At 44.7% G+C, this 23,376-nt stretch overlaps 2 protein-coding genes across 2 annotated transcripts; one reads left to right on the top strand and one right to left on the bottom strand.

The window, feature by feature from the left end:
- Nucleotides 1–6,263: 6,263 nt before the first annotated feature.
- ccn6 (cellular communication network factor 6) lies at nucleotides 6,264–11,615 on the top strand. Its single transcript, XM_062550615.1, has 5 exons — nucleotides 6,264–6,361; nucleotides 7,723–8,005; nucleotides 8,392–8,634; nucleotides 9,505–9,677; nucleotides 10,387–11,615. The coding sequence occupies exons 1-5, from the start codon at nucleotides 6,314–6,316 to the stop codon at nucleotides 10,666–10,668; spliced, it is 1,029 nt and encodes a 342-aa protein (XP_062406599.1). The 5' UTR covers nucleotides 6,264–6,313; the 3' UTR covers nucleotides 10,669–11,615.
- On the bottom strand, nucleotides 11,480–23,281 carry tube1 (tubulin, epsilon 1). The gene is made up of 12 exons (XM_062550614.1): nucleotides 23,155–23,281; nucleotides 22,835–22,908; nucleotides 20,783–20,835; nucleotides 20,617–20,677; nucleotides 20,418–20,533; nucleotides 16,985–17,106; nucleotides 16,539–16,726; nucleotides 16,242–16,414; nucleotides 15,878–16,018; nucleotides 13,840–13,980; nucleotides 12,680–12,854; nucleotides 11,480–12,004 (listed from the first exon to the last, which is right to left on the bottom strand). Exons 1-12 carry the CDS (start codon nucleotides 23,177–23,179, stop codon nucleotides 11,846–11,848), a joined length of 1,428 nt encoding a protein of 475 aa, XP_062406598.1. The 5' UTR covers nucleotides 23,180–23,281; the 3' UTR covers nucleotides 11,480–11,845.
- Nucleotides 23,282–23,376: the final 95 nt, after the last annotated feature.

The following is a 23,376-nucleotide window of genomic DNA, read 5'->3' as shown; positions in this document are numbered from 1 at the left end:
TTTATAATGTCCATACAGAACAGTGTGCTTTATCCCCAGTGAGAAAGCATGACATGGCATGGCATGGGTGGATCAATGGAAATGCCGCTAGAAAGGTCTGAGAGTCTGGGGCAGCGATGTCAAATCTGCCTGGTCTGGCTAGGTATGCTGGCGGCTCAGGCCAGGAAAGACAGCATGGTGATCTTTGCCAAAAGTGGTAATTTAGGGAGTTTTGAGACAGATGGAGGGGAATTGAAGGGGGGAATTTCCATTGATATAACCAAAGTGGAAACTAGGAGTCTGCTGTGAGCCCATTTGTAGACCACAGCATAAGGACTGGCTGGTGCACCTAGGGAACAGAATGGGAAACAGATGTATGAGGGTGCATAAACCCTGCACTGCAGGGTCAGGGGGACATCTCTCATTAGACTGACTGAGATGCATGTGATCACTTTACCATTTGGTCTTCTGTATAGATCACTACGACAAGCGCATGAGTCAAACCCAACCATTTGACTCAAAGCTAAAGAAGGCAATTGAATCCTGTCCACCGCACTGACCTCAGGTCATTAGGATCTGACCCTGAGAATTAAGCTGAGTGGAGCGTAAAAGGTTAAACCACATCTCTAAACAGACAGTTCAGGCCACTTTACAAGGAGCTGTGGCCGGGTCATATCAGAAGATCTTATCTGACCAAACACTTGGACAGGAAACAATTGTCTGTCTGTTTGCAGCCTTCCAACTGTGGCTCAAAATGTGTCCCAGTAACGACTATTGCTCTTTGATCACTACTGCCGTTTTGTGTTTGCACTGCATCCATACCACAGGTGAGTATTCGGTGGGTTTGGTTGTACAGGCTGTTGCAGGTAACCAGGATGCAATTTGCCAGAGGGGATAGACACCTCCATTGGTCTATGTATCCCTGTCTCCACTTAATTATCTCTCTCCTGAGGCAAAGAAATGCATCCAACCCTGAGAATTACTAATGTTACTTAGGTTTATGAGTAATCCGTCGTTCATGTGTTTAGTAATTCATTTAGGTCACAGGCACTGCAAAAGGGTAACATGACAATAGAATATTACTGATAATGTATGTATCAACCTAATCTTAAATCAGGGGAGTTCATTCTGACTCTATTGTGGAGACGTTGAAGTATCAAGATGCATTTAATTTTTTCAGTTTAATATATTCACAAACACAGGGTGTGGACAATTCCAAATAGTCATAAGGTGCTTATACGGCAGGTACATATAGATTATTTGTCAAATAAACCAGTAAAACAGTATCATGGGATGAAATATTATATATAACATTCTTATCCAACTTCTGTCATGCTCATATTTTTAAGAAGAAACCAGTGGAACAGTAGGCTATCCTGACAAACAAAAAAACAGCATTGAAAGCCAATCAGGTCATAGGCTAACTATCATTAACATCCAACTTTTGTCATAGCCTATTTCATATTTGTAAAGGAAACCACAGTGAAACGTCCTGATAAATAGCCTAATAAGTAGCATAGTGCTTCAATCAGGTGATACTATCACACGCATTCTTTGCCAAGGAGCCTTGGTAAAAAGTCTCTTGCATAGGCTGACAGACAGGTCGCACACAGGGATGCTGTCATTACTCTCTCGGCAACAGGGACCGAGGGCTAGGCTACCTTTCTCCTTTGAATTGTATACAGTATATTCCCTCATTACCTAAATGCATTCACTGCACGGTAAAGACGTCGGTTTATAGAGAATGGGAACGGAAGTTAGCGGCGCAGTGCATTCTGGGACAAAAAGGGCGTTTTCCTCCATTAGGTGAGGCCGCGGCGCGAATTATAAACAAGAAACCTATGGAAACCTATGATATTTCGAACAAGATCGGCTAGCCAAAACAGTAACACTAGATGTAAACATTTAGGCTACTATGCTAAAAACTAGTAGTAGAAGTAGTAATGGACCGTACAGAGACAAGCTCCTGCCAGACGCGAGGAAACGTTATATAGAAAAGATATCTTTGATCGGTAACATGGATCCCTATGACAGACCGTCTGGAGAGTGGACGTGAGACCCTGAAAGTAATACAAAGACACTCCGTTGTTGATTTTTTTTACCTGACGATCGTGGGCACTGACGTTACATCCAACAACACAACAGGTTCGTCCCATGATGTGTGAAAAACAGTGTTAGAAACAGCGAGTTAGGAATGTTTTACGATGTTTACAATGGTACAGCATTGGCAGCAGCGTACAAGTGGCCTCACGTATGTATCCCAGACGCCACCGCGGCGCAACCGCGAAATGTCCGCGACGTCACATTCCCATTCTCTTGATGTTGACGGCAATAGCCTATAGTAAACAAATAATTGTCAGTCCAGAGTGGAACCGCCAGTTTTCAGAGTCAATTTTGCGATTCTTGTTTTGACAGACATAGTTAACACAAGGCTAACAACGCGTGAAGTTATGGGTGCCAACGAGCTGTTCGTGAAACGCCACTCAGAGGCAGAGCGCTCCGAGCACAATCCGAAACTTTGTAACCGTGCGTTATTCTATTTTCTGAGTGTCAGATTGAATTGACCAAGTCAACCATATCTGACAGCCCAGTGCGACCAGCGCGAGTAGCGCGACATTGTTTATTATTGCAGCCATCACTGCTGTCATTTTATTTTATTGAATATCAAATGAATTGATTATATCCCTAATATAGTGTAACAATTACTAATAGACTGAGATGGCTCAGTTCTGATTTAGGTCGAGAAAGCGCAGTGAAGCGCCCCAGTGTGGCATGATGTAGTAACTGCATTTTTATGCAACTAGACTACAGGACTTACACAAGGTTGTATGTAAGTAAGTGCCTGAATGACGGAGTCAGTTTTGTGTTGAGTTACTGGAAATATATGCAACTACACACTTGTGTAAGGAAGAGGAGGAGCAAGGGGTGCCGCTTGTGTAAGTTACAAAGCGTTGCGCTGTGGCGTGCATCTACTCGTCAACCCCCCACATGTGTCATCTGGGTTTGATGACACACACACACGCACGCACGCACACACACACACACACACACACACACAGACACACAGACACACAGACACACACACACACACACACACACACACACACACACACACACACACACACACACACACACACACACACACACACACAGAGCTATTAATGGAAAACCACATTTGAAATCATTCATTCATATATATCAGTTTACAAAGCCAGTGAGGACATGCAAGTCTGGTTTCCCGACCCGAATTCCAGTCAGATGAATGTCAAATCACAAATGATTTTTAAGTGTTTTCGTAGAAAATGGTTAAACATCAATATTTCAATTCACGTTCCACAAGCCTCAGTCCACAGGGATGCATTTCCCCAAGCATTCATGGCCTCAAGCACTTCCTAATGGCTTGATGAGATCAGTCTTTCCTACAACAGTGTCCCTTGCTTAGAATTCCTGCCCCAGAGCTAGGGTGGACATAGGTTAAGTTACAGCCACTTGTTATTATAATCCATCTCAGACATTTTGTGGGGAAGCAATTTTCTCTTGGGGCGATGCCTATTTGTAGACTCTTGAAAGACTACATTCTTAGCAAAAGGTGGCTTCACATTTTTGGCTATTTTGAAATTTAACCTAAACTAGGCAGAATATCTTGTGGGGGTAGGGGAAAAAAATCGATTTAAAGTGCAATCAGCAGAAAGACTGGGCTAAACACACAGAGAGCCAGAGGAAGGTCACAGATGTGCGTAGGGCATACTGTATGTGTCTCCCTGCTAATCAGGGCTGAGGGCTGTCCTTGGCACTGGTGCCAGGCAGAATACCACACGCCGCTGCCCCCCTTCGTGACAGCCTTTTGTTTTACTTATCAAAGATTTATGGCCATACGTCTGCAAGTGTAAAGTATTTGCTGTTGTATGTAGACACAGACACTGTATACTAAACAGTCTTGGTGTAAGTAGTAATGCCAATATAATAATAATAATAATAATAAAAAGAAACAGAAACACTTCAGCAAAACAAGGTTCTTCAGTCAAACTTAAGTTCCCAAGCACAGCTGAACTGGCTGAACTCTGTAGCAGAGGAAATACTTGACGAGCATTAAATTAGGTAACAGCTTACGTATACCAATAGATTTCCACTTACAATTTGAACATCTTATAAACTGATATCGCTGTGAAATCTCAAGTTTTCTGTCAAACAGTTTTTGTCCACTCCAAAACATTTTCAATAAATATTGTAGCGTTTACTGCTATTTAAATGCAAATAAACGTTGACGCAATTATCTGTTTATGACGGTTGTTGTTGGCCACAACCATGCCACACAACCTCTTTACTCAACCACACACAAAACTCGCTTCTCACAGGCATGGAAAAAGGGGTGGCACCCGAACACTGGCCCAAGTAACACAGCCAATCAGCAAACAGTGCACACATTAACCTGCCAACCATAATGCTGTCAGACACCCTACAATATGCTACAAAAAGCAACTTACTTAACCAGTCTAACTTAAATAATGTTAAGCAAAATTTCTTGATGTCTACACCAACACACCTTTAACATTGGAAGTATACGGATCTAAAAATGGTCAATGACCAGTTGCTATGAAATGTTTTATCATTCAACGGATGTGAACTAAACAAAAAAAATTACTTTGGTCTCATTTTGAGGCCTCGTGCTCACCCTGATTACAAGACTGCTCTTACCCAGCTGCCTAAAAACCTCCCAGTGGAACTCTATTGTATTTCTCCAGTGCCAACACATCAGTCTCATGGTGGGTTACAGAGGTCAGAGCCATGGAGCTAGCAGGAGGAAACCTGGATGTGGGGGGTTCCACAGAAACACAGAGACAGAAGAGGAGGCAGGGAATATGGCATACTTGTGAGGTAACTGTTTCAAAGATAAGAGGATCAAAGAAGCTGAACACCATGCTAGTGCTAGATTTGGTTTAGTGTACTGTACAGACAAAAAGGAACTGTTTTGCTCTTCAATTTGGATTGGAGTTTCATCAGTAAGATAAATGAGATTGATTTCCTACATGTACATGAAACCTAAATAGGCTGTTATGCAATACAATAATGTGAATTGTCACAGTGAAACAATGGTTAACAGAAGTTCATTACATTAAAAACCTAACTCATTAGAAATGCATAATGATTTCCCACAGCAGCAAGTCAACAACCGAACGTATTTATCAAACAACAAATGACCAACTGAGCAGCCGTCGTGAGCATTTCACGGAGGTGATCAAGCAGGCACCTTCCTTCATTTGTGTTTCTCTGAATTAGGCCCAAGCCACATCCAGAAGGCTCAACAGTGGTGTCTGGCATCCCAGACTCACATCCCTCGACACTTATGATGGGCTCTCGATCAACACATTCTTTGGTCATTCCTCTTAGTTTCTGTTTAGGATTTGAACACGACAAACATGACAAGACAAACCGCAAGCCCTGGATGACAGCTCCATCTCCACTGATCGTGCGTATGCTAGCGTGGAAACAAACACTCTCTCACACATACCCCTTTGTGTTTTAAGAGTAAATGAATCTATAAAAAATACACTCTGCTGTTCAGAAATGCAGAACTAGGCTAAATACCATTGTTTATCTTCACAGTGTGCTGTATAACTGAATGGTATTCAGTGCTTGGCCGAGAGAGAGAGAGAGAGAGAGAGAGAGAGAGAGAGAGAGAGAGAGGGGGGGGGGGGGGGTGAACTGCATGTGAGACCTCTTGAACCAGAGTAAACACTTAAGGAATGTCAACTCAAATATGTCCAAGTCCACCAAAACAAGGACACAAGAAACACCCCTTACTGGGGAGAGTGATCATGTTTGTGACCAAAAACAGATCTACTCACGCAGCCTTTTGGCCCGCTGCTCTGTGCAGTGCATGTGACGGCCCACTGACACTGTCCTAAAGATGCATGAATTGTTGAAATGTGAACGAAATCCTGTTACTTAATAAGAAAAGGAGAAATTGGAATGCTTATTCACATGAAAATAGTTGTTCATTTTGGGCGGGGGGTGGTGTCGTGACGTGAGTGTTTTGGAGTGGTCAGCAGAAGGAGCGGACACGCTGGACGTGCCCCTTCTCTCGGGCGGGCAGTGCTTATGAGGAGAAAAAATGTCTCGGCAGGATCTGCGCGCGGACTAAAGGTGTGTTTGGAGAGGAGACAGAGGGGAGCTTTGTGTCCCTCTCCAGCAGGTCAGTCCTCTCCCATACTCTCTTTCTCCCTCTCCCCGCTGGCTCGCCCGCCCGCCCGCTGCCCCCTCCCTCTCTCTCGCCTTCCCTCACTTTCTCTCGGCGCTCACACAGCGCTGCCTCACAGACCCAGGCACTTATAAGATGCTATCGCCACACTGCCGAGTCCTCCTCATCGTCCTAACTCACCAGGTAAGGGCTGCTGCCTCCATTCACTCTCTCTTCACAATGCTAGAGCCAGGGCCTCCACAGGGCCACTGTGACAGGGACGCACGTGAGAAAGAGCTCACCGCTGGTTATTTGGGACTAACTCTCTCCTAAAATCCATGTACTCTAAACACAGGCTGTAAGATATAATGCTTCGATTGGCTTACGAGTTGTGTTAAAACTGTGGTAGCAAATGGTCCCAGTCGTGTGTGTGTGTTTATGTGTTTGCGTTGTGGTGTACTGAGAATGTTTGCCGTTTAAGAGCTGAAAATGTTCAGTGCCTGTCTGGACTTTCCTTGACCCATTAGATATAGCGCAGTCATCCCATAATCAAGTGGCTCTCTATGCTGTTCTGATCCATGCATGTGCTAGCTGTTGATCTAGCGCGGCTGGCCGGTACTCCATAGGGACCCTTGCAGGGAGACAGGAGTCAGCTCTGCTCTCACGCCCGGAGCTGAGCTCATTCAGTAAACTTGACGGCAAGGCTTCAGATTTTTGGCATATCCTCCCGTGGCCCTGGAAGCACCACCGTGTCAGAAGCACTCTGTCATCCTGCCGGAGTCCCTCTGACTGCCCTCCTCTGTGCCACTCACATCAGCCCGATCTTTCTTCTCCTGCCCCATCTATGGCCTGCCCTGTCCTGTGCTGTGCTGTCCTGTCCTGTCCTGTCCTGCCCTGTCCGTGTGTATGACCGGAGTGCCGTGTTTTCCATGGGCTTGGCTGCAATCTCAACGGCCTCCTTTCATAGCTGAATGAATGGGAAAGGAGCCGTCCTTGCTCCTGTACAAAGACGCTGCTTGTGTACATGTGAGGTGGTGGGACTTTTCAGTAGCCCCAAAGACACAACAGTGAAATTCAAGCAAATTTGTAGAAACTATAAAAATAGCAGGGAATAGAAGTCTTATGTGCAATGCCTCGCTATCTGATGAAGCACTGACTGCCTTATTGGCCAGGGTACTATTTGTTTGCACTTTATCCAGATCTGAGGTTGCTATTTTCGTTGATAATAATTCATATTTAAGAGATATGGAGATATAAAATAAAACAATGCTGATAAGATGCTGATCATTTGGGCAATCTTATGAGTGAGCTTTGAAGAGACATGTTTGTTCAAGTAGAATCAGATTGATAGATAGATAGATAGATACTTTATTGATCCCCAAGGGGAAATTCAAGAGCTCAATTGCTCTTCAATTAGACCTGAAACGAAACCGAGAGGAATGCACATTTATCATTTATCAATGCCAATCTAGGGTAATGTTATTTGCCTCATCTTGTGTGATCATGCCTCATCTCTGAAACTGAAATCCTGCCCACATGCCCTCCTGTTCTCGTGCCCCCACCAGTACCTCTGCAGGGCGCAGAACAATGCCCAGCTGGCAGCGGTGCGGGGGGCAGGCGGCGCCACGACGGAGCGCAAGCAGTTCTGCCAGTGGCCGTGTAAGTGCCGCGCCAAGCCCCAGTGTGCCCCGGGGGTCAGCTCCGTGCTGGACGGCTGCGGCTGCTGCAAGAGCTGCGCCCGGCAGATCGGCGAGCCCTGCAACGAGAGGGACATCTGCGACCCGCACAAGGGCATGTACTGCGACTTCTCCCGCGACCAGCCCCGCTACGAGGCGGGCATTTGTGCCTGTGAGTATACTCTCTTAACAGCTACATGGGAAGCTTCGGCCTGCAGTGTGGGTTTGTTTCCGCTACTTTGAAAAGACTAATGACCTAACAGCAACTTAGTAAATAAAAGAAACAACTAGTTGTATAATGTAAACAATTCCCTCATGAATAATGTAGAGATTCTCAGTCACTTTTGCAAGGTAGAGATAACATTTTGTCTCTTGCTGCTGAAATAGCATTAAAAGGTCAAAAAAGTAGTCCGCTATCCGCGGCACTTCTAGGTATAAGTGGGTCAGAACGGCACGGCGCTTCTAATTGTTAATGATATGGAACACTGGCATCTCAATGTCCATAGACATATATATCTATGTCAATGTCCCTTTGCTATACTTCACTCCTCCTTTCAGACATGATGGCCGTGGGCTGCGACCTGAACGGAAGACACTACGAGAACGGCCAGGCCTTCCAGCCCAGCCCGCTCTACAAGTGCACGTGCATCGCCGGCGCCATCGGCTGCACGCCCGTCTTCGTCCAGAAGCCCACGGGCCTCCTGAGTCCGGCGGCGCTCCAGGCCAAAGCCCCAGCCGGCCTCCGCAGCGCCAAGGACCCCAGGAAGAGCCAGCAGGACACGGTCTACAGGAGCATGCCAGGTGTGTGTTTGTACAGAAACCCAGCTTCAGAAAGGGCCACTTGTGCCACTTTAACTGCCGCGGAATGTCGGGGTGGTGCGCTGGGTCGACACGCGCCGAAAAGCAGGGGCCGAGAGCGAGAGCGAGGGAGGTTTGCTTTGGCTTGGCCAGAGGCACGTAGAGAGAGTCGGGTGTAGGCGATTGTGGTTAGCAGATCAGTGGTGTCCTAGTTCTTGGGGCTCCGGTAGTAACAGCCAAGCGTTCACAGAGGGCCGCTATTCATCACTCCTCTCTCTACAGAACGCAGAATCACTCCTTGAGGCGCTAAGATTAGCCATACTTTACTTGGCACGGGATTAAAGAAAGCGTGGTTTCTCAGGGTCTGAGGTAAATGTGAAAGCAGAGCTGATTTCAAAATATATCTAATAACTAGAATCAACACGTTCAAATAACACAGGATACCAATGGCCCAAGGAACCTCTCCCCTTTCAATGTGGTCTAATAGAGACGATAGCAGCATGTATGAGTGAATTCATACGCAGCCATTATTTTTAATTAGATTTTTTTTTAAAAATGAATCACCTTTAATCAACCACCAGAGTCAGAAGATATCCTAAGTCTAGATCCACCTCTTCCATCTGCAGTGAGGAAAAAAACATTGCTTGGATAAAACATCCACTTTAACGCATGGCCTAATCTGGGCTGGTCTTTTTAACGGCCACTTCACATATTTAACACACTTTAGCATAATCTAGGCCCCAGGCTCTGCATGGACAACCCCTCTGAAGTGTTCTGAAGGCGTCTGACGCCGGGGGCTTGGCCTGTGCACTGGGTGTTCACACGCTGCCCTTTAATTGTAATTACTGAAAGCTTACAGGGATCCTCCCTTAGCCTGGAAGAAGAACTGCCTGGTGCAGTCCACTCCCTGGAGCCCCTGTTCCCGCACCTGCGGCATGGGCATCTCCGTGCGCGTCTCCAACGACAACGGCAAGTGTGAGATGAGGAAGGACCGGCGCCTGTGCCTCCTCCGGCCATGTGACAAGAAAGCACTCAAGAGTGTGAAGGTGAGCAGATGCTACACTACGAGGACACACACACCTTCATCTGAACCAGGCAACAAACACAACACTACACTACACTACACCAACCCACTATCATGGCCTACCAAAGTGGGACACACAAAGGAACTGGGTTGGACACGAACACTGACTACAGTCATTTCCTGTGTATTAGCCGCATTGTCTACAAGCAGCAGGGCAGTGTTCTATGCAAGTTAAAAGAAACAAAACCATATTAATACCATACTAACTGCCCCATGTATTAACCTCACAGCTGAAGAAATTGTGCAAAATCAATGTATAAGCCGTGGCTAATAGTTGGGAAATTACAGGGAGGCCATAAAGTGGTATACCAGTTACTAAGCAGAAGACCAGGCAGGACATAATGTTGCGTCAGGCACAGTTTAGTGCTTTGGGACTCCTTTGAAGTGCAGGCACACATCTATGCCAAGCTGTAACCAGAGCCACTGGCTACATAAGGGGGAATGCATGAGCATGACAGGCGATGGCATGAATGTCACCTACTGACACAGATCCAAGCAGGCAAGAGCACTCAGCAACACGTCCAGTAGCGTACTGAACTCTAACTGAACTAATCAGTCCTCCTGTACAGCAGCAGCACATGTACTGTACATCTGATCCCCACTACAGTAAGAGATGAAGGTTATGTATGGAACACATCAGCCTGGTTACTCTGCCCTCTCTGTGCACCCAGATGCCGCGAGGGAAGACCTGCCGGGCCAAGTTCCAGGCCAAGAAGGCGGAGAAGCTCCACCTGTCGGGCTGCTCCAGCACCAAGAAGTTCCGGCCCACCTACTGCGGGGTCTGCACGGACAAGCGCTGCTGCGTGCCCAACAAGTCGCGCCTGGTCACCGTGGCCTTCAAGTGCAAGAGCGGCACCAACGTCAAGTGGAAGATGCAGTGGATCACCTCCTGCGTGTGCCAGAGGAAGTGCGGCGACCCCGGGGACATGTTCTCAGAGCTCTACCTGCTCTAAGACCTCCAGCCCCCCCCCCCACGCCCCTCCCCCCCATCGCCGCAGGCCAACACAAACAAACCCGGGGCGGCTCCTCCTGGCCCACCGTTGGCAGCAGAACGAGCTCCTTCCTGAAATTACATCGGCCCTGAATTTACGGTTTTGTTCCGAGATAGCGCAGGGTCTCAGATAGCCTCACTTGTCTGTGCTGCAGACAGTCCTTGAAGAGAACACAATGATGGTATTCAGCCAGGTTTCCGGGGGGAGTGTTGGGACATGTCATAAAGCATGTTAACTGACTACACCGAACGTGTTCCTCTTAATCTTCAAAGACTTGTGTTAAAAAAACACCATCAAACCAATCTGCCCCAAGTTAGTAAATCTGCTATTTTTACATAGGCCTTCATAGATTAGCTTTGAGAGAGAGTTTCTATAAAATGAGTTAGTAGTCTTTGCATTAGACCTTCAAAGGCAGAAGCAGAAGAGAACTATAGTAAATCTTATATTAACATCTGGAATAACACAAACATTGACAACATCAACCCTTCTGCCATCCTAGTTGATATAGTCAAAACTACAAATAGCAGTAATATCATTATCAGCTATCCAGTGAGTATCTATACCAAAGTTTACAATACTTTTTGTTTGTTTAAGAAAAGAACATGGTGACCTAGCACAGACCACAGCTAACACTACCTGAAAAGACACCAACAGGTGTCTTGATTGTTCAGAACAGGACTGTTATGACATTGTCTGGTTAGATAATTTCTACACATAGAATACTAGTACTCTGTATTAAGTAAATGACAACCTTTAAAACCGCTTTTGGTACAAACTTGGATTTTCTTTTTTATTGTACGATGACATTTTCCATCATTTTATTACACCCACCTTCACAAATCTGTGACAAAAATGTGTTGTTTATTATTTATTTTTTGCTTTTATGAGCCAGTGACTAATAACCAATCTCATAGCACTAAAAAGTATTTCCATGACGAGTTTTGTCAAAGTAGATGAAGTGTAAAAGAGATTTGTAAATAAATTAAGTTTGGTGTATTCTACAGTGCATGTATTCAAAGCATTTACACAGACACACACAGACACACACAGACACACACACACACACAAACACACACACACACACATACACCCTGCACAGACACACACAAAGGCAAACCGGTGTAGATGGAGGGTTCCTTCACGTGGCTATGTTGAGTCTGGGGGCGTCCGGCATGCAGAGGCCCTTGGTGGCGTCCAGCTGGCTGTACTCCTCGATGAGGGAGGAGAGCGAGGAGAGCGCCTCGGAGAAGCACGCCTGCTCCATCCCCTCCACGTGCAGGTAGTGATGGAGGTGGGCCTGCAGGCACAAACCCACAAGATGACCGCAGGAAGCACACAGCACACAGCACGCTGCCACCAACTCAAACAGTTGGCCCTCTACTGCAGCTCCCATTTAAAGAGACACAAACCCTTACAGATTACAGCATTTTAGAAAACTCCATTCATAAACAGTGTCTGACAACTCCTGGACAGTAAATGCTTATTTCAAGATCACCAATTTGAAAAAGGCAGGAAAGGTTCGCACTCTGTCTTTGCTGAAGAAGATTTTTTTTCTACTCTCAGCACAAATTCAGAATTATGCAGTCAGATTACTGGGAGTGTATCAATCTACAAGATCAAAGCTGTAGGCTATCAAGGGTGCTTGCAATAACAAATTCCAGACTTAAACTGTTTTTGTTCTTTACAACCTCTACTTTCTGTAGTTTTGGAAAACAAGTAAGCAATGTTTGGATTTTCTGTACTTTTTATGCACTGACACATTTTTGATGCATGTACTATTACTATAAGCAAAGCTTCCAGACGTTTTAAGACCTTCACCCAAAACCCACATTTCTCCGGCGCTGGCTGCGCAACAACCCTGTGTGCAACTGATAGCGCTGCTCTCCAGAAGAGGCTCTACTGAGTCCTGCCGAGAGACTGAGACTGACTCCAGCTCTGTCCAGGGGACTGGTCTGCCTCACCGCCTCCTCACCTTTTTCCTGTAGAGCTTGCTGAAGCGCTCCCTGAGCTCGGTGAAGGTGGGCCGCACACAGGTGTTGTTGGCCAGGGCCAGCAGGGAGTGAGTGTGGCCCACGGGGGGCACGGAGCACAGGCCCGTCTTCCAGCCCTCTTGGTTCCACGACACAAAGGGCAGCGTGGGCCTGAGCCTGAGAGAGAGAGAGAGACAGAGAGAGAGAGAGAGAGAGAGAGAGAGAGAGAGAGAGAAAGAGACAGGGAGAGAAAGAGAGAGACATCGAGAGAAAGACAGAGAGAGAGAGAGAGAAAGAGAGGGAGAGGAGAGAAATATTCAGAAATGCTATGTCAACAGGTATTAGGTCTGACAGGAACTATTCAACGGAGCACTGGGTGCAAAGTCAGTGTTCTGAACTGAATTAGATAGAAGAGAAGCGACAGATTCCATGACACTTTGGTGTTGGCAATCATTAAGTGGTTATGGAGGCTTAAACCACAGCATTGACTCAGTGTCTTCATCCACGGCATTCCTCAGGTGACATGGAGTGACATGCCACTACCGATGACAAGCACTAAAATAAACAGCTAAATGTGGCTCCTGAGCAGCAGCGAGGTGTGAGTGTGTGTGTGTGTGTGTGTGTGCGAGTGGGCTGCCTGCCCCGTGATATACTGCCCAGCCAGATGCAGAGCGCCCGCTTTTGATGAGCGCTCAGGTTTCTGTTGCTCTTGACAGCATTGCACTTGAGACAAACGTCCGTGGGTCGGCTGGACGGCGAGGGTGGGGGTGGGGGGGGGGCTGAAACCTATCGCCCCCTTTTCATCCCCGACACCACGCTGTGAGCGGGACCTCTCCATGGGCTGGGTCTGAGCTGGGGGTCAGAGCTCTCAAGGACTGGAGATGGTGAAGACAACTGGGGCTTATGAGGGAAACAGGAGCAGGAGAGTGGGGAGAAGAGAGACTGAGAAGGGAGACTTGGACTAGGAAATAAAGATGATGACTAAGATAATGTGTGTGTGAAAGGCAGGATGAGAGAAACAGAGAGAGTGTGTGTGTGTGTGGGTGTGTGTGTATTTTGGAGAGATGTGGAGAGGGAGAGAGAGATGGACCCAACAGAGCACAGGACATAATGAATAAGCCATAAGCAGTACTCGATGGCATGTGCTACACAGGAAGCTCACCTCTCGATGTTGCGGCGCAGGTCGGACACCTGGACGTTGCCCCGCACCATGAGAGCGCAGGCCAGGTACAGGCTGTGCTTGGGGTCGGCCCGGATCAGCTGGTGGTCTTTACTGAAGGCGTCACTGAACATCTGGTCAAGTCTGGGAGGAAGAGGCCGTAAATGCACATCAGGAGGAAATGACCACAGCTAGCACGGATGACGACGACTCACACACTGCTCTCCTGCGCTCCTCACGACTCCAGAATATGACAGATGTGTGTGTGTGATTCTATTAGTCGCCTTGACTTTGTCCATGTCTGCTCCTGGGCAGATGTGACACTGGTGGTGCTCTTCAGAGGGAGCACCCTGTCCCTGTGTATGAACACTTCTTCAAACACTTTGGCCCAATCCCAATGGGAGTCCTGAGGACTAAGGACTAAAGACTCACAGACTTCATTGATCTCAGGTGCTAAGTGAGTGAGTGTGTGAGGCCACATGGGTTCAGATAGGCATTTGGGATTGGGACAGCACCTCACGAGATCACATGTACCTTGCCGATGTTTAATAACAAAGACGTTGCTGACATTTGCATCAGGCACGTGTGTCGTGCTGTTGTTTACCGTTTTTACCGGATTTTCCTGTGATCTCCGCGGTAAACGTCACAACACTTCGAACTGTGGGTAATTTCCTTAAGTGAAGTCTGCACCGAAGCAAACTCACGGAAAGGGCTCGGTGCTGTAAGTGTGTACTCAAGCCCTCATGCCTTTTGAAATTCGACATTGGGACAGCCCTAAGCCCTTACGAATTTCGCGAGAATGCGCACCAAAGTCCGTGAGTCTGTGAGTCCAGACATTGGGATTGGGCCTTTGAATATAAGACAGCACACGACAGAGCTGACAACCTTCCTGCTTGCTTCAAAACTTGTGGTCGTAGGGGCACTCCGCATCTATCTAGCAGGAGAACTGCCAGCAAGCAAGCTCATTTATATTACGACATACATTATTCTGTTCATATATGAACACCTTCGCATTAGACCTGAAGTGAGCTTGTCATATAGAAAATCTTAACTCTTAGTTATACAGTTAGCACAAGTTGGAGCACAGCCTTGAGACAAATCACTCAACACTTGAGACAGTTATTAGAAACCTACCCAGAGCCAAGCGTGCTCATGTAAAGGAGAGGATTACATTATGGTGTTCATGGTGGTGAGAGAGGATGACATATCGCCAGAGGACTGCCTCAGACATGCCATTGCTTGCTCCAGCACAACAGTTGGAGTGAAAAGAGCGCTTTCAATCTGATTAGAGATGGAATGACAGCTCAATCGGAATAGAAATTCTCATTTAAACAGTTCAATCAGAATAAAAATGCCTGATGCGATTTCGAATTTCAATCGGAATGAAAGAGGTGGCGTATTCTGTTTCTATTCTGATTGAATAGCCATGTATGCTGGCAATCGAATTGCCTGCTGTATCTTCTTCTTCTCAATAATTTAATCGGAATGACAAAATAAACTGTCCATGTAAATCCACCTACTGAGCAGGAATCAAATGACTGGTAAAATATGGATACAAAAATCAAGCAACAGAAAAATATCTATTATCAAAACAAGCCATTAATCACTCCAGGCTCAGATTGAAGAGCAAAGCAGACAGGCAACTTCAGTCCACCTTCCCCCTTTCAATGAAAGCCCTGCTAAATGAATAAATGTGTATGTACTAATGTGCACTCACAACCAATACCTCAACTCAGGCCAGGAATAACCCTGGGCTTTGAAAAACACAAAAACAGTGCTGCTGTATCAAATGGTGACTAGTTCTCTAAGGTTTCATGAGCTCAGTGTGATAGCTCAACTCATATCTGGGCCGTGTTCCCAGTCGGAGCAGAGAGAGTTGAATAACATATGTAATCCCCTGGCGAGCCTCCACTCCCTCTCAACAAAGGAGCCCTTCTCACCATGCCTGGGCGGAAGTGCTCCAAACTTAATATCCTGAATTCTAGGGACAGTCTAAACACGCAGCGGTGGAAAATAGCAGCAGCGGCGGTGGAGTCCATACCTTCTGGTGGGGATGTTGACATCTGCCAGCGTGTAGAGCGGAGTGAGGCTGGGCACCAGGTAGTGCAGGCGCGGGAAAGGCACCAGGTTCATCGTTATCTCATTCATGTCCATGTTGAGAGAGCCCTCAAAGCGTGCCGAACTGTTTGAAAGAGTTTAGAATAAACCATGGTGATATGACTTGAAAAAACGACAGGCCAAATGTATCACTTTAAAAAGCATAAAATACTGTAACCTTACAGTAAGTGTGACTATTATGTTGTACGGAGCAGTGGGTGATTTCAGTGTTATTCAAAGTTATTCATGTTCAGTCTATGGTTCTGTGGTGAGAGTTGTGTGAAGGCGAACTGGTCCATTCCAGCTACCTGGTGATATTGAGTAACAGATTGGCCACGATGTTGTTCATGGCATCGAAGGGCTTCTCCACCCCACTGACTCCGCCCTTACCGGAGATGACCGCGCTGTCCTTCTTAATCACAGAGCCGCCTTTACCAGACTGGGACATGTGCCGGATCTTATTCACAATGTCCACCAAAGACTGGCCAGGAAAGACACAGAAAAGAGGAATTCATAAACATACATATACATGACAGCTTTATATCTCACTTTATATTGTTGGACACTCTAAACACAAACACACACACACACACACACACACACACCTGATTCTCCACAGGTAGAACGCAGTCTGCGTGTTCCGTTAGCTCCCTCATGGCCAATATGCTGTTGTAGGGCGAGGTGATGACGTCGTCCTCAGCGGAGGGGTAGACTGAGGTCACGATGCGGTGGACCTCGGGGAACTCCTCTTCTAGAAGCTTCAGCACGTATGTGCCCAGGCCTGAGCCCGTGCCTACAGTACACAGCCAATCAGCGGAGAGGTTAACTCATGGCAGGACTGACGAGTACACAGCTCAGGTTGACACAGAGGCATTGTTGGAGAGGTGCAGCGCTGCAGGGGGTAGTTCAAGTTCAAGTTCAAGTTCACGTTCCCTTATTTATACCCATAGGTAGAGTTTGGAGTCCTCATACACACACATGGGAAAAACAAAGAGGCCAATACAGTAATAACACATCATTCAGCTTCAGACGGTGGAATGAAGCCTCTCACCTCCACCCATGGAGTGAATGAGGAAGAAGCACTGCAGGCAGTCACAGTGCTCCGCTGCACGCCGCACCTGCTCCACGATCTGCTCGCGGTAGGTCGAGCCGTACGTCCAGTGCCCCACGGCCCTGAGGGTGACAACATGTGGAAACGTAAACGTGTAAAAACATGTCAAATATTTGAACTGCAGAAGACCAAAAACGATTTTAGAATAGCTGTGACTTATATTTAGGATAAGGGATATGACTTTTAACTGAAAATACAGAGTTTGGGATTGTGTCGTCAAATGCAAAGAATTGTGGGAATTACGGTAACAGCAGCTACTGTACAGATAGACATACAATGAGATAGACGTGACTTATATCAAATAGACCTTTTTTTTCAACAGTTTCAACATGTAATCACAAATGTTGGCCTACATGGAAAGGATCTATACCGTGTAACTGTGTCTGTTTTACCCAGTGGATAAGTGTTTGTATGGGCTACTGCTTCGTAGCATCAGTAGGCAATCTCAATGTTACACAACCCGGAGAACAGAAGCAAATCTACAGCATTTAATGGTCTTTATTTTATTTAAGTAACAACCCGCTGCCTTCTTGTACATACAGTACTGTTATTGTGATGAAACTCAGATTTGCTAATATCACCGTCCATTAGTCTTCTTATCTCTTATTGACGCTAACTGTGTTCCCATTAGTAATCACTGTATCTTCCTGTAGATACACCTGTAATGGCCACTGCTTTCCAAACGTGACATAGTGGCCTGAACGCCATAAGAATTCGAGGTCAGTGTGACTTGATTTACAATGCTGCTTCTCCTCAATGTCCTTATCTGTTTGGAGATACAGTACATGCTCTTAAGGGTAAATACGCCATGCAGAGCCTTGGAAGGTCAAGGTTGAGACCTCTAATTTACTTCCTTTAAACTAGATATGTCTCTCTCCAGAGTCCTTGCACCTGGTGCTTGGCCTCAGTAGCTGTGAAAAAGAAACATATATCCTTGTTCTGGTTGCATTTCATTTTGCCCAAATATGGTGACAATTTTTCCCCTTTATTCAAGCATCACTTCAACAACACTTCCATGTTTTCCCTATTAAAATACAGTTACACGAGTAGTCACAGGACCAAGTATGGTGAGACAAAATAAAACGTGGTGCATTTCTAAGCAGGTAAGAGGATAACTATATTGTGTGGCGGAATAACATTGGGAGCACTTATCCTCACTCCAAAGTGAAACTGAAAGTGCAACAGTGAGGATATTACTGTGCCACACAATATAGTTATCCCTCTTACCTGCTTAGAAATGCACCACGTTTTATTTTGTCTCACCATACTTGGTCGTGTGACTACTCGTGTAACTGTATTTTAATAGGGAAAACATGGAAGTGTTTGGTTGCTTCTAACTTCATCTCTGTTTGGATCCTAATGAATGCATTGGGCTAGCTAAGTGCTATCACCGTAGCGCCGCGCAACAGAGCCAGTGAGTGAACGCATTGAAACGTGAGAGGTATGTATCAACTCATCTTAGTTAAGGGAATAACACAGTTTAATATGAAAAAACGGTGAAGTGTTCCTTTGAACAAGTTCAAACTGTTGTGAAACGTTTGGTTGTGAAACGTGGCAGCCTGAATCCACGTGAGGACAGCAGGGGACGTCTAGGGTGGGTCTAGATCATTCTGACAGCTGACAGCAACTGTCTGCATTATATGGGTTCCCAGGAAAGTCCTGCTGTGAGCACAGCAGATGCTTTCAAAATTCTATGAGCATAGAGTTAAGAGTTCTGAATTGAGCCACATGCATCTGACTGCATGAGTAACAACAGTGGACTCCAGGCTTCCACTTTTGAGACCATATTTGCTGGCCCACACAATGTATCTACTTACAAAATTGCAGAGGCATGTGCTTTTTTTTTTTTTTTTTACCAAAATGGAGAGTAAATCCTCACACACAAAGAAAGAAATCCTTCATTCTATTTTTGTATGCATGCATGTAGGCATTTTTTCATCTATATTGGAACTGATATGTTTCCATGTTTAGAAATGTCATGCAGTAAACATTGATTTCCTGTTCCACTAAGGTCCATGAAGTGACCATGGAAAAAAGAAATTTGAAAAATGGCAATGTCTACAATTGAGGTTATCATTAAAAAGTTCCAATCCACTGGAACAGCAAACTTGCCAGGACAAGGATCCACGTTTAATTGGCCAAGAACAGAAAAAGGTCTGTCATCTAACCACAAACGCCTAGAGTTTGCTAAATGCTACTGTGTTCTAACTGTTGGGCAACGAACACTCAAGGTGGGTTTGGTGTAAAAAGACTAAAAAAAGACCGTAAAGAACCTGATGGTGGAGGAAATACAGAAAATACAGGGAGAAATCGATCATTGGATCTACCATCAGGACAACATCTAATTCCAGTAAAAAAAACAAGCTTTTGTCATGGTCAGCTAAACCTCATAGACCTCATAGAGTGAGCTACAGAGGAGAGGGATTCTGAGGAACTTCTGTATTCTCCAAACTTGCTTTAGGAAGTGTTGTTTTATTGGCAAAGGGATGCTACAGTGCCATCCATAAATATTTACATCCAGTTTATATGAGGGTTACAAAGGGTTATAAAAACATCTCTCGGTAAATAATCCTAGTCTGACGTTTAAAAAGAGACACATTGTGATAACTGTTTAAAAGTTACTACATCTAGTAGAAAACAAATATTGTTTTCTTGATCCTTAACCTTCAGTCACTGCAGTTTTTCATCTATCAATGTAGTCTGGCAGAGAATTAAATAACATTGCTTTGTATCTTAACACAGACTGTCACAACTGATGGTAGCTAAAGGGTCATGAAGCCATTTAAGATGAACAGCAATAGCAATAACTATTTTCGCTTTCTTCAGACACATCATGACAGCAACAATGTAATCATGATGAAATGTTTTGGCTTGCGCAAATGTGGAGGAAATCGGAAAAGTCTAGTTCTCCCTTGTTATCCAGAGAAAATTAAAGATGTATTTTTCTTTATAACCATCTACTTATTTTGAGGAAAACTTGAGAAAACCTTGCAATAACAAAAAATGATCGTTCTTGGCTTCTGAATGTGCATAATATAAGTGGTGACATTTGGTGGTAAGTGGTGATTTCTCTCATCTGACACTCAAGGAGCAGTTTTCTAATTTATATTTCGCTTTTGACTGGTGCTCTGTGCATTTTGGTCAGTGATTATTTCATGTCCTCATGAAACAACAACAAAAAAATGTAAACAAATTGTAGTGTACTGATCATTTTGACTTTTGATCATTTGATATTACAAATGTTTGCACTTATAAATCCTACTGTAGGTTATTTTGTGATTCATTCCATTAAACACATACGTGATAATCCCAGATGTCATACAAATTAGCCATCCTTTCTGTTTGGTACTGGAATGTTCTAATATTTCCTCACCAGTTGTTCCCTGATCCGGAGACATCCGTGATTAGCTGTGTGCTGTCGAACACCTCCCTCAGTGGCCCCTGAAGAATCTCATTCACCACTCCTTCCTCCATGTCCACCAGCACAGCCTACAGAAAAACACCATAATCCCCTGCTGAGATGAGGGGACACTCCCAAACACAGTAACCCATATATCACCTCAGGAATTTACCCTGGCTTTCAGGGCACTGATCTTCCCCCCTGTGATGTGGGCCGCTCCCCCGTCGCTTCTCCTGGAAGTCAATGGACAGTGATATGCTCCCATGTCAGAGTGTTTGGGAATTATGCAAAACTGTCCAAATTAATGGCTGGATCACAGAGGGGTTAGCATAAATTACCTGGTGTCGACATTTCGAAAGAAGCTACTCAAAGCTTCATCATATATTCCTTTCTAGATCAACACAAAAACAGATATATCGATTAAAAAACATTTCAGAAAAATACAGTTCAGGAATAAAAAAAAATAAAATACACACAACACACCAGATAGGAAATATTTATTTTGCTGACTGTTTATGACTACTGAAGGTGTGACCTTACATTTGTCTGCCTATGCAACATTCACTTGATGTGACAAAACGTTGAAGCGTATGTCATTGCTTACCTTACAAAACCATTGTTTGTGTCAAGTCAAGTTTTAATTCCACTTCATTTGGAACCCCATGAACTACTGCTCTGTGTATGCCTCATGAGCATGTCATCTTCCCTGTCCTTGGATTCTGCTGCTATTTGTATTGACTTTCTTACGATTTGACAGTGAGGCCATCCTTTACAATATTTTTGTTTGCAGTAACAGTCAATGTTGAAAAAATATGTTATATATTACTATGGCTCCTTTGAACCGTGACATTTTCTTTACTGCTGCCACTGCAATCATTACAGACAAGCGCGAACCACTCACAGTGAATGAAACGAAGCGAGCGTATAGGCCATTGTGTGACATGCATAAATCAATGGTGTAAACATAATCATAGAGGACGCTATGGGTATTTATTTGAAGAGAGAACATAGCCTACATTTGTATGTGCAATTTATATTCACGATACATAGTAAAATATAATTAATACTATTCTATTGCACGTGGATTAGTTGTTTGAAAAGTAAAAAAAAAAATCCAAAGATTGTATTAGTTGTTTGAAAAATAATAATACTTTAATTCTAAAGGCCAAGGGAACTTTATCAGGATGCATAGTACCCTGGAACCATGAACAAAATCTGCCTGCCTCTATGGGAATTAAATATACGATACGGGTGTGTGTAATGCTGACTGCATTTTAAGGAAGAACATTTATTTATTTACAATACATTATCCAATCACAAAGAAAGTTGGTGTCCTTATATTAAGGCATTAAGATTAATTTCCAAAGGATTATCTTTTTTATTTCTGTTAATAGTCACGTTTAGCATGGGTTCACAAACTTTCAAGCAGCACTGTAGGTACATTAACTATTGCAACGAGGCTAGTCATTAAAGAAATGGTTTGGATTAAAACTTTATTGTCAGTTAGACTAGGTGCTGGATCCTACAGGTAAAACAAAGGTTTAAACAAAGGTAGCACTCAACAGTAGGCTTTGAAACTTTTTTAATCGTCTCACGTAGGCTTAGTCTGGGGAGTCTGCTGTTTATCTCTACTGCACCAGAGCAGTGATCAATGGGCATAGTTCAAATGACACTATAGCATCTGGATAGTCATTCAACCAATCAGACCAACGATCCGGGTGCGTCTTTTGGATAAGCTAGTTTGTGATTGGACCCAGGAAAAGTGTACAGGAAGTAAGAAAGGTAGTTGTGTATAGGTGCCTCTCATGTAAAGTTTATACATCCTCCCTCGCTCCTCGATCCTCCCGGATCTACTGTACAAGAATGATGGGGCGGCAACAACGATAGTCTCCCTTCGTCTATCTTTCTTTATGTAGATCAGTGAGGATCGAGGATCGAGGCCCGAGGAGCGAGGGAGGACGTATAAACTTTACATGAGAGGCACCCTAGGTTTCCAGGCTGACCTGCTGGGTGAAATCCAAATTGCCAGCAGATCAGGCTGGGGTTACCCAGCCTAGGATTGCTGCAGTTGGATGTGCAAATTCAATCAGACGACCGATATCTGATGATCGGTAGCCTACAACATGTAAATAACAGCAGAGTGAAACAACAGGGAAGAGGACATGCACAACAGAAGGCAACGACATGGAGTTCGACTTGACACAGACAATTGTTATGCAAGGTAGGTGAGCAATGATATTCATGTTTTGTCACTGTCATTTAGGGAATGGTGCATAGACACATGTTGTTAAGGCTAGTCGACAAAGGGTGCGTTCATAAATTCAATCTGACATACTTTGAACGCTCCGAGAGTGTGAATAAACACTCGATAATCCCGAATTTCGTATTACCTTATTTACATGTGCGTGTTCCCTCAGAGCAAGGTCCCAGAACCTGCAGCCAACTTGATTACCACACTGTCCGACTGTCAAAACAACTGGTTAGAATCAGATGTTCTACCATGACAGAAAAGTATTTTATTAACATTCATACACATAAACTAAATCGAATTCCCTTCAGTCAGTCTGACTGATAAACTTATTTAACTACGTTACACTTTACTTCACACATGTTCACATGAACTCACAGCTAACCAACAACATCTTTGCTCTTTGCCGGAGATGGTGCTGCTTCAGCTGTTTCACAGTTTTACGGCAAACTAACACATTACCTTGTACAACGATAGACTGTGTCATGTCGAGAGTAATCAGTTACGCGTGAGATCATAGACAGGAGTATATCATATTAATATTCTCCGCTTATCTCAAACTTAGAGGAAATTTGCCGCTATGCTCCGCGCCATTGCTTGAAACGGGCGCATGTTGATGACGTCAGGCAACCAATCACAATAAAAAATAAATAAATAAATAAATAAATAAATAAATAAATAAAC

The sequence above is a fragment of the Sardina pilchardus genome, chromosome 12, assembly GCF_963854185.1.
Source record: "Sardina pilchardus chromosome 12, fSarPil1.1, whole genome shotgun sequence".
NCBI lineage: Eukaryota > Metazoa > Chordata > Actinopteri > Clupeiformes > Clupeidae > Sardina > Sardina pilchardus.
The sequence above is the reverse complement of the archived record's forward strand: the minus strand, read 5'-3'. Positions and strand labels throughout refer to the sequence as shown.

Coding starts and splice junctions, on each gene's coding strand:
- ccn6 (XM_062550615.1), top strand. CDS start 6,314: ATGCTATCGCCACACTGCCGAGTCCTCCTCATCGTCCTAACTCACCAG. Junction 6,362..7,722: donor TCATCGTCCTAACTCACCAG/GTAAGGGCTGCT, acceptor TGCCCCCACCAG/TACCTCTGCAGGGCGCAGAA. Junction 8,006..8,391: donor CGAGGCGGGCATTTGTGCCT/GTGAGTATACTC, acceptor TCCTCCTTTCAG/ACATGATGGCCGTGGGCTGC.
- tube1 (XM_062550614.1), bottom strand. CDS start 23,179: ATGACACAGTCTATCGTTGTACAAG. Junction 20,534..20,616: donor TCAGTGCCCTGAAAGCCAGG/GTAAATTCCTGA, acceptor GTTTTTCTGTAG/GCTGTGCTGGTGGACATGGA. Junction 16,019..16,241: donor CTGTTACTCAATATCACCAG/GTAGCTGGAATG, acceptor TCTTTCAAACAG/TTCGGCACGCTTTGAGGGCT.